Source organism: Myotis brandtii, unplaced genomic scaffold (genome assembly GCF_000412655.1).
Source record: "Myotis brandtii unplaced genomic scaffold, ASM41265v1 scaffold1733, whole genome shotgun sequence".
NCBI lineage: Eukaryota > Metazoa > Chordata > Mammalia > Chiroptera > Vespertilionidae > Myotis > Myotis brandtii.
Window position 1 is genome coordinate 471,115 of NW_005356400.1, and position 10,496 is coordinate 481,610.

At 58.2% G+C, this 10,496-nt stretch overlaps 1 protein-coding gene across 6 annotated transcripts in view; it reads right to left on the reverse strand.

Moving 5' to 3' along the window:
- SLC44A3 (solute carrier family 44, member 3) overlaps positions 1 to 10,487 on the reverse strand; it is a 30,023-nt gene extending 19,536 nt beyond the window's left edge. For 3 of the 6 annotated variants that reach the window (XM_014537120.1, XM_014537118.1, XM_014537122.1), the window contains exons 1-7: positions 9,436 to 10,005; positions 7,746 to 7,888; positions 6,500 to 6,636; positions 6,135 to 6,228; positions 2,094 to 2,254; positions 1,811 to 1,900; positions 722 to 846 (exon numbers count right to left, since the gene is read on the reverse strand). In XM_014537120.1, coding sequence (XP_014392606.1) covers positions 722 to 846; positions 1,811 to 1,900; positions 2,094 to 2,254; positions 6,135 to 6,228; positions 6,500 to 6,636; positions 7,746 to 7,888; positions 9,436 to 9,537 — 852 coding nt within the window. In that variant the 5' untranslated portion in view covers positions 9,538 to 10,005. Of the gene's footprint in view, positions 1 to 721; positions 847 to 1,810; positions 1,901 to 2,093; positions 2,255 to 6,134; positions 6,229 to 6,499; positions 6,637 to 7,745; positions 7,889 to 8,207; positions 8,250 to 9,435; positions 10,006 to 10,031 lie in introns of those variants that run through there. The other 3 variants (XM_014537119.1, XM_014537123.1, XM_014537121.1) reach the window with 3 other exon arrangements.
- Between the last annotated feature and the right edge of the window lie 9 nt (positions 10,488 to 10,496).

Here is a 10,496-nt window from a genome sequence, read left to right on the forward strand (position 1 = left end):
AGGGGATTCCTGGGCTCTGCCATCCCCTTGCTCCACAGCAGCCCCGCTCCCCAGCCTCGGTCTCCCCATGACACTGGGGGCCCTGGAGGGAGGAGGGACGGCCACACCCCGACAGCCTGTCAGTGCTCCCATGTGACCAATGAGGCGACAGGCAGAGGGCACACCGTGGTGGGCGGGGTCTTGAACTAGACCTGAGGCTGGTGGACACACTGTGTGTGGTGGGGGGAGGGGGGGAGGGGGCATGCACAGCAGGCCCCGTGGGTTCCGGCCCCTGGGGAGTGGCCCACACCCTCCATGTCTGCCTGTTGCCACAGCGGGGCCGGGAGAGGTAGCAGGTTCTCTGATTGACAGAGCCCCGGGGAGGGAGCAGAGGGCTCTGCTGGGCGGCGTGAGCATCGTCCCCACAGCGTCCACCCTTCAGCCACCTGGAACTTGAATTAGGGGCCTGGTTCCACTGTGTTCAAGGTCAACGAAAGCACAGCAGCAGGGCGGCCTCAGAGAGGTGGCGGGAACGGGGAGAGGGAAGACGCATCCCTAGTGCCAGAAGGTCCGGGCGTGTCCCTGCGTGGGGACCGCAGATAAACACACAACCAGTGTCCTCGCTCACTAAGCGAAGACACAGAAGCTCTGCCTGTTCCGGCTAAAACCAGGCACTTGGATTCAGAGCTGCGCTGGCTCACCCCCCACCACTACCTCCCGCGCCCCCCCACGCATTTCTTACCGTGAGAACCGTGGCCACCACAGCAAAGCCCAGCAAGCAGGTCACGTTGTCCCTTTCCGTGTCCAGCGCCACGCTGAGGTCAGCGCTGTAGTCGTAATACAGCCACCACAGGACGCCACAGACAACTGGGAGGCCAGGCACGGGCTCAGCACCTGCCCCAGGTGCCCACCCCACCTCCACCTGCACCCAGCTCGTGGGGCCACACGTCCCTGGGCGCCCTGAAGGGCTGGCAGGCCAGGGCCACCCAGACATGGAGTGGATGCGTGTCTTTGGGAGATGCAGGAGTGAGCAGGGGAGAGACTGTGCCAACAGGACGGTGAGAGGAACAACATTCGACCCTAAGTCTAAAACCTCCCAGCGGGCTCTGCTGGTGACGAGCCCGCAGGAGCCGGGGCACTGCAGACACTCTGCCACCTTTGCCACATCCACAGTGACAGGAAGGTCACCGTCCCTCGCCAGTCCCGGTGCGTGTCCCCCGGGGACCCACTGTGTACCTGGGCCGAGGGCGCTGCATGGGAGGGCACAGCGGTTCTCCCGGGAAGGAAACTGGCTGCACCCGGGACTGGAAGCTCAGATCCCTGGACCCTGGTGCGGCTGCTGCCCCAGCCTCCTGCCCGCCCTGCCTCTGGGGCCCCTCCCCCGGCCCAGCAATGAAGAGGGAAGCAGTGGGGCCGTTTTCAAGGATGGACACGAGGTCATGACCGGCAGGCTCGTCCCCCACGTGCAGCGAGATGGGGTCAGAGAGGAGACTCTAAGGCCCCACTTCACCCAAAACCTGGAGCCTTTTGACTTCTACGCTTAATGGAAAGGCTCTTCACTTGGTCAAACAGAAACCCAGCCCAGCCGCGTGGCTCCGTGGCTGAGTGTCGGCCCAGGAACCAGGAGGTCAGGGTTCAGTTCCCAGCCAGGGCACAGGCCCAGATTGTGGGCTCGATCCCCAGTAGGGGGCGTGCGGGAGGCAGCCGATGGATGAATCTCTTCATTGATGTTTCTATCTCACTCCCTCTTCCCTCTCCCTTCTTTTCTGAAATCAATTTAAAAAAATAACTTATTATTCTTTTTAAAGGAAACCCAAGTGGAAATACTCACACAGCAGCCCCACAGTAACCAACGCGACCAAAGTGTGAACCAGAAGGCGGGTGACAACGCGGAAGGTGAGCATCATGGCCAAAGACAAGGCTGGAAAGAAGCAAAACACAGTTCAGCGACCACCGCGGTGTGAGGGCCCAGAGGCTCCGCCCCAGAGGGAGGGCGACATACAGAGCGAGGCTCTAAATTTAATCAAGAGGCTAATTTTCATTGTCCGACATACATAAGTGGGAGGAACCCTGGCAGCCCCGCACGGATGGTCATGAGTAAAAGTGAGGACTACCCAGTGCGAGGACGCACAGGCCCAGGATCGTGTTTCTTCCCGACATGATCCCGCCGAGCGCGCGCTGGAGGGCGTCAGCGTCGTTGATCAGGACAAACCCGAACAGGGAGTAGCACTCCGGCGTCTGGGGGACGCAGCGGTTAAACAGGGGGAAAGACTTGCTAAAAATAAAAGGTGGGAAAACGGTGGAGAGGTTTGTTTAATTACTTTTTAAAAAAAAAGATGTTTAGAATTCTCAACAACCAAGAGAGCATAAGAGAGGCAGTAATAAAAAGAGGCTTAGTACCCTGCGAGCAGAGGCCCTCAGAGAGCCTGCCGTCAATCCCTGTTGCCGTGGTGACAGCCGATTGATGCCTCTGGATGGGGAATGACCAAGGGAACTCTGGGAAGCAGGCACCCAGAGATCACTGGGAAAGGTGGCCTTGCAAACTCAGAGACCTCAGTGACCCCAAAGGGTGGTCTGAACTGAAAGCATTTTAATTAAAAGCCGTCCATGGTGAGTAGTCACGTCCTAGGCCAGTGATGGCGAACATATGACACGCGTGTCAGAGGTGACACGCGAACTCATTTTTTTGGTTGATTTTTTTGTGTTAAATGGCAATTAAATATATAAAATAAATATCAAAAGTATAAGTCTTGCCCTACCCAGTTTGGCTCACTGGATGGAGCGTCGGCCTGGGGACTGAGGAGTCCCGGGTTCGATTCCGGTCAGGGGCATGTACCTTGGTTGCGGGCACATCCCCAGTGGGGGGTGTGCAGGAGGCAGCTGATCGATGCTTCTCTCTCATCGATGTTTCTGACTCTCTATCCCTCTCCCTTCCTCTCTGTAAAAAATCAATAAAATATATTTAAAAATATATATATAAGTATTTGTTTTACTATGGTTGCAAATATCAAAACATTTCTGTATGTGACACGGCACCAGAGTTAAGTTAGGATTTTTCAAAATGCTGACTCGCCGAGCTCAAAAGGTTCGCCATCACTGTCTGTCCTAGGCCAGCAGGTAACTGGTAACTTCCCTTTTTCCCGACCCCTCAGGGCATCACCAGTGCACCAGGGCGGAGACACAATCCCCTCCTTGTTACTGTTATCACATTGTTATTGTTGACTGTGAACTACCCTGCACCCACCCGTGTAAAGGAAGCATGTGGCCATCGTTTAACTTTTTATCCAATCCCAGGGGTTCCCACCCCCTTTGCTGTCTCCCTCCCCCCTCATCACCACCAATGGATTTCACGTGACACACGTCTCCTCCTTTGATTGCAATGTATAGAACGAGGGGAAAACCGCCATTCCCCGGAGCACTGTCCCAGTACACTGAGAGTCTGCTTCCCGGCAACTGTCCACAGTTTGGCTCAAATAAACTCACAAAAATTCTTTACAGGTTTGCATGCTTCTTACGTTAACAGAATTCATCTGAGCAAACGACGCAGTGACTGGATGGGCACGGAGGAGGGAGACTGGAACCAGAATTCACCGGAGGGAAACCTAAGCCTTTCAGATTTCAAAGGCACGCGGGACTCAAAGTCCTACCTGACCTTGGACTCCAGAGGGGGAGGGCCTGCTGGTCAGGGACCGGCCGCAGCCTTTTCTCACTGCTCCTGAGAGCTCTCACCTGGGCACTCACACCTTCCGGGCACCCGCCACTGCTCCGAAAGGGCACTGAGCCTCACGTGGTCAGCGGGGGAGGAACAATGGCGGGTCACGGGGAGGCATTCAGGAAATGTGCTGTGGCCCCGCAGCCACGCTTCTCGGGTTGCGAGCCTGCACTCCTGGCAGGGCTCTCCCGCGATAAACCCGATCGTCCCACCTCAGGACAGACACTGGCTTGTGCGGGAGAAGGAGATGGAGCCTCCATGTCCCCAGCTCTGTCCGAGGAAAGCCCGCCGGCAGGGCTTGTCTTCACTTGGAAAGCTGGTATTGGAAGGGTCGCATTTGAGGGTGAAAGGGCTGGTCTGGTGACCCTAGGTCACATGGTATGCCACCGCGCCCGCCCCCCCCCTCGGTGTGAGCCCAAGGGGACCTCTGCCAGGCCACGCCCCCGAGGAGCCCTGCCTGCTCCCGTGGTCACAGAAACAGCGTGGGTGCTGCCTCACAGCCTCCCTGTCGGCAGCACCTTCGCCAGCAGCAAAGCAGGAATGAAAGCGACACCACGGCACCGAGGCCTGGACAAGTGACTCCACCGCCAGAACCCAGGAAAGGCCCTGCCCGGCAAGAACCAGACGCTCAATGACAGCCGCCAGGACCCAAATCTCAGCCTGGCAGGGCCTCCAGCTGCCGTCCACTTAGGGGAATAGTCCACCTGCGGTCAGGGTACCACCTCGAAGCCCCTCTCATGCCTTCTGCAGGGGGCACGGAGAGGGCGCCCCTAAAGACCTTCCCGGAAGACCAGCACTGCCATCTCGCTCCGCGGGGAGCCAGCGCGCGGGGGAGGGCTCGGGCAGCACCGCAGGCGGGTGCCCGGAGCTCAGCCTAAGGAAGACCCTTGTTCACGTGGTTCTTAGGAGGACGGGACGGGGCCAACACGGCTACAGAATGGAAAGGCTCGGGGCGAGGGGGGCCTGTGTGTACTTCACTCTCTGCTATACTGTGTTCCCCGCTTTAGCCACCATGCCGGGCACAGGGCCCTTGCTCCATAAACTGCTTTGAATGAGTAAGTGATGGGAGTATGAGGATTTCCCCACCTGGTTAAGGAGGAAACTAGAAGGTAGAGGTAGAGAATCTGTTCAAGATTACATAAGTAGCTAAAAATAAAAACTCACACCCACACCGGCAGCCTGACTCCAGGGCTCGGGATCCTAATAGGTTACAAATGCATCAAGGAGAGGCATGTGATGGTCATGGGAAACAGAAAAAACATCTGTGTGACGGTGCAGAATATCACAGTGTGAATGAATATGCAAATTCTAAAAAAAACCCAGGAATGCCTGGTTGCAATAAAAAGGCCAAAGTCAGTGGATTCTACTTTGTGACAGAGTTGTTGCTCTCCAGGCGCACCCACGCTGCTGCAGAGGGTCAGCGTTCTTTCACGGCTGCGCAGGGTTCCCTGGTGTAGATGGACCACAGCTTTACCCTCTCACCTGGCGATGGGCCTTGGACTTTTCCAGACCTCAGCTATTGTAAACTGTGCTATGAACATGGGGGTGCGTACACTCTTTCTGATTTCTTAGGATATATTCCTAGAAGTGGGATCACTGGGTCCCATGGGAGTTCCATTTGAAATTAAAACTCTTTAAATAAGAAAGCAGTCTATGGTGGGTAGTCATGTCCTAGGCCAGAGTCCTCCCTGACAAAGACCAACTTCCGTCTTTCCTGAGCCCGTTTTCCTTTTGCATCTAAGATAACACACCTTGGGAAAGTCAGGGTAACTAGTAACTTCCCTTTTCCCCACCCCTCAGGGCACAGCTAGCCTCCAGGGCGGAGACCACAGATTCCCTCATTGTTACTGTTATCGAGTTAATTGCTGACTGTTAACTACCCTGCACCCACCTGTGTGAAGGCAGCATGCGTCCATCATTTCACTTTTTATCCAATCCCAGGGTTCCCCCCCTTTGCCTTCTCCCGCCTCCCTAATCCATCACCAATGGATTCAAGTGACCACTTGCGTCCCCTCCTTGGACTGTGATGTTTAAAACAAGGTGAAACCCGCCACTCTCAGGGGCACTATCCCAATCCATTGAGGTCCTGCTTCCTGGCCATTGTCAACAATTTGGCTCAAACTCACAAAAATTCTTTCCAGGTCTGAATGTTTCTTACGTTAACATGTGCATGCATCGCTCTTGCTGGCTCCAGGCTGCCCTGTGAGGACCACACGCACCTTTATTGCTGTTTCCTCCTGCTCGGCCTGGTTCCCACCCCGCTGTCCTTACAAACGCTGCAAACAGCCGCACCTGGTTGGTCCCTGGCCTCTGGCCGACCTGCTCCCTGCAGACAGCTCCACCGCTCACTCCTTTGCCCCTCCCACAATGCCTAGAAGAGTGATAGACAGGGCCAGGCACCCAATCACCTTTGTTGACAGACAGGGGACGTTTGGGCTTTTACCTGGGAGGCACTGGGAGCCTGGGGCACAGTGAGGCTGCACCGGGATTCTGGGTGTAGTTGGCGGGACTCAAGCTGTACACACACAGGAAGGACCCTGGGAGCAGGAGATAGCAGACTGTAGGACCTGTCCCTGTCCCTGGGGGAGCCAGCACAGCAACCCGTCCTTGTACAAAACTGTGCGGAGACGGGATGAATCCCTGGGATCTAGAAAGGGGCCTGTGGGGGACCTAGAGACAGACAGCACACGTGCCCCCTGAGGTCAAGGGGGGCCCTCAGGGCAGGTTGTCTCCGGCAGGCGTGCACAGGTGACCCCACCGCGGCTCCCCCTGGGGCAGGGCCCGCCCTCGGGGCCCCTCGGCCCCTACCAGTGTTGTTGGCGAAGAGCTGCACTTCGTCCAGGGTGTGGAGCTGCTCCTCGGGGCAGCTGGCCACACAGAGGGCGGTGGAGCCGAGCCGGCCATCCCTGACGTCCAGGTGGCAGGAATCCATGAAGAACACGTGTCTGGGAGACAGGAGACAGGAGGGGACCGCCTCAGAGCAGGTCTTCTCCTGGGGCTCAGTGGGGGCCTTAAAAAATAGCCACAAGCTACCAGATGCGGGCATAACGAGCAAAGCCTCATGACGAATGCCTCCGCAGAAGTCAGTGCGTGCCACGCCCCCGCCCCCCCCATCGCAGCGGGAGCCACACTCAACTGTTAACTAGCGGGCGGGGCTCAGTGGTTGAGCTGAAACCCATGAGCCGGGTCACCGGTTAGATTCCCGGTCAGGGCACATGCCCGGGTGGTGGGCTCGATCCCAGGTAGGGGTGTAGGAGGCAGCGATCGATGTCTCTCTCCCATCATTGATGTTTCTCTCTCTCCCTGTCCCTTTCTCTCTCTCTAAAATCAATAAAGACATAGTTGAAAAATAAATAATAATGAAGCTAGACTTGTCTCTACGAACTTTGCTAGTAGCATGCACAAATGTACGCAAAACATTTTAACTAACGTCCCTGTCCAGCTCCGCGTTTTCTGGGGGACAACAGCAGGAGCTGCCTGAGGTGGGAGGGGGCTGCCTGGACCTCCCAGGGGGCTGGCGGCAGGCAGTGCACAGTCTGCTCTAGGAAACCCGCAGGAAGCACCTCTGCCCCAAGTCCATCTACTTCAGAGAGTAGCTGGACCCAGAGCCGCAGGAGGGGAGGCTGTGAATCTGAGGCCACCGGCCACGGATGAGAGTGCAGACAGGGGCGGGGGAGGGACAGTCCCCGGCGCTCCCAGTCGGGACGCGGCTATTTCTCCATGGAAACAGCACTGGGGATGGTGTGCCCTTGCTCACATGCCACTGGACTGACACATGAGGAGGCGGAGGATGGCAACAACTAACGTTCAGTGAGCCGTAGCTCAGGCAGTGTCTCGGGATCCTGGCAACAGCCTGGCCGGGGGGATAATGAACCAGGCTTCACAGGACGGAAACTCAGCTCAGAGAGGTGACGGGCTCTGCCCGAGGGCTGTTGATTCTGAAGCCATGGCCTCAGAGTTTTAACGGGAAAACGGTCCCAGGCTCAGAATGACCAATGGACGCAAAGTGTGACATGGAGCCCCCTGCAGGTTGGAGGCTCACGTGGACACTTACTTTTTTAGGGTCATGTCCTGCCCGGAAAGAGGGGCCCCTTCGATGGGGGAGTTCTTCCTGCCGCACACGTTGCCGAAGCTGTCGTGGCCGAAGAGGAGCCTTCCCGTGGCTCCGGCCGCCACCGAGGAGCCCGTGATGAACATCTGGGAAAGCCCAGGTGGCACGTGAGAGCCTGGCCAGGGGCTCAGGAGCACTCCCCCCCCCCAATGTTGACATGAATGAAACCAAACAAACTGGGGGGCATCAAGGTGCTCCCCTCACACGCTCCCCAGGTCACTCAGCTTTTATCCAAGAGCCAGGGCTCTGCCACTTCTTTCCCCAAGTTTTCAGATGTCTGTCCGTCCACCTGTCCACCCCTTCTTCTCTCCTCCCTTCCTACCTTTCCCAGGTTTCCTTCCTTCCTACCCTCCCTTCCTCCTCCTCTCCTCGCCCCCTTTCTGTTCTTGTCTTACAAAAACTGACCCTCAAGGGTTGAGGCGACACAGCTGATATACACCAACAATTCTGCGGGACAAGAACATCTTGCAGTTGATAGTCACTTTTATCCAATTTCACAGTGAATGTGGAATATTTGAAATTCCACCTCAAAAGTTCAGTCGCAGTGACAAGCACTGGCGGGCCTGGCCGACGGAGTCAGATCGTCCGCGAACACAAACACGGGGCGTGAGTTTCCCAGCCGCGCACGCTGCGCAGAGCACCACCCGGGACTCAGGATGCAGCGGGCCTCCGGGGACGGACCATGTGACACCATGCGTTTCCCAGGCGCACTGTCCCAGCCAAATGCTGCAGGGGTCCGCACCGCATCGTTCACTTAGAAACCAAAACAACAGTCTGCAGGGCCCAGCGTCGGCCAGGGACCGAGCCGGGGACAGACAGATGCCCGCCCCGCAGAGGCAGGAAGAACAGGCCCCAGGCTGTTTTCCGTCTGCGGTTTAACAATGTGGCAGCAGCTACTAAAAGCCAGTCCGCTCGGGAAGGGCTCTCATGGCTCGGATCTGACGGAGGAGGGGCACGGGCACAGGGAAGCCTCCGGTTTACTTGGCAAATGGCCTGCTCTGAGGGCCCCTCTCCGATGGCCTGTCACTGTGCAGGCTGGGCTGACCCAGCGGCCGCCAGGCCGGGAGCGCGGCGGTGACGTCTAGGTTTGAACCGCGCAGGGGCTGGGGAAGACCATTAAATAACACAGGAGCCCCAGGTCCAAGCTGCTGGGTGCCGGCCGGACAGAGGCTCCGGCATTCCTGCAACAGCGGGCCCGGCAGAAACACCAGCCACCTGTGGGCAGCCCCAGGGCCGCGATACAGGCAACACAGACGTCCGGTTACACCTTTACGGCCCGGCCTGTCTGTCTACATGGAACCAGTTGGGAAAGTCAACAACCAATGCTTTTCTAAGGAGAGAGGAATGGGGAAGAGAAACATGGCATCTTAGAATCTATTCCACTTTATCGCTTCTCAGCACAGGCACTCCTCGCTGGTGCCAACAGCGGGCTTTGTGGGTTAATCACCCGCCAGGCAGCAACTGCAGCCTCCATCGCTGCGGACGGTTTCACCCGGCGGCCTGAGAGGGTGAGGGAGCTCTCCCTGCTGCTCCCACAACTCTAAGGCAGCGCAGAGCCGCAAGATCCCGCTTCCACGGGACGCGCCCAGGACCAAGCAGCACAGCCTGGGGAGGTCTGCCAGCAACCACATACCTGGAAACCGGAAAGAAACTGGGGGTGGGGGTGGGGGGCAGTGATCAGCTGCCGCACTAGCGGGTTCGTGGCACAGGCCTGCTTCCCTCGGCTGAGAGTCATCTATTTCCAGGCTCGCCTTGGACTGTCCTGTGTTAAAGGAACAGCAATCGCCTGAGGGACGTTTTAACCCGGGGGCTGAGGTGGTATGAGCACCCCCACGAAGTGAGTGTGGAAGAGACACTGCACACGGGAGAGAGACCGAACATGGGAGAGAGACAGCATGCAGGCTAAGAAACGATCCCATCTCCCCGCTCCTACCCCACAGCCTCTCCTCCTACCCCACGGCCTCGGCCCCTAATGAAGCCTTCTGTTCGGACGCCCTGCAGGACCAGGCAGCTGTCCAGGTGAGCAACACACCTGACCAGCTTTCCGGGATCGTGCTCATCCTGCCCCAGGCAGGTGCCTCCCATGGTGGCACCAGCTTTCACCTGGACCGACCCCCCACACACACTTAGGCTCCCCCAGGAAAGGCCTAGCCGTGCGATTTACAGGTGGGGCACAGCTCTGTGAGGACCCACACACCGGTCTCCTCCCTGCCAGGCGGCCACGCTCACCAAACCCGCCCAGAAGAGGAAGAACAGGAGCAGCCAGCCCGTGTCGGTGCATTTCCTGTAAATCTGAGGCCGCCACTCTCTTCGCTGGGGGGTTCTCTCTGCGGAAACCTGCCAGGAAAAGAGGGGAGCGCGGAGGAAAGGGCGCGGTCACCTGGGGTCCCACCTGGGGCGGCCCAAACTTGCTGGAGGACTGCGCCCAGGAACTTCCTTTGTGTGTGTGTTTGTTCTGGGAGCTCGCAAACACCTGCTCCTCGCGGGGTGGGTGGGAGGCCCCGGGGCCCCCCCCAGCCGCTAAGTCCCCACCTGGCGGTGTACCTGGGGGCGGCCCGAGGTCGCACCCTAGGCCAGCCTCCCCCCACCAGCGCCCCAGCAGAGTGGGGTCCGAGGCGCCCGCCATGGGTTCCAGGGCTCGGCTGCAGGCAGGGCTCTATCGGCGCAGAGAGGGGCAGGTGAGCGCAGGTGAGG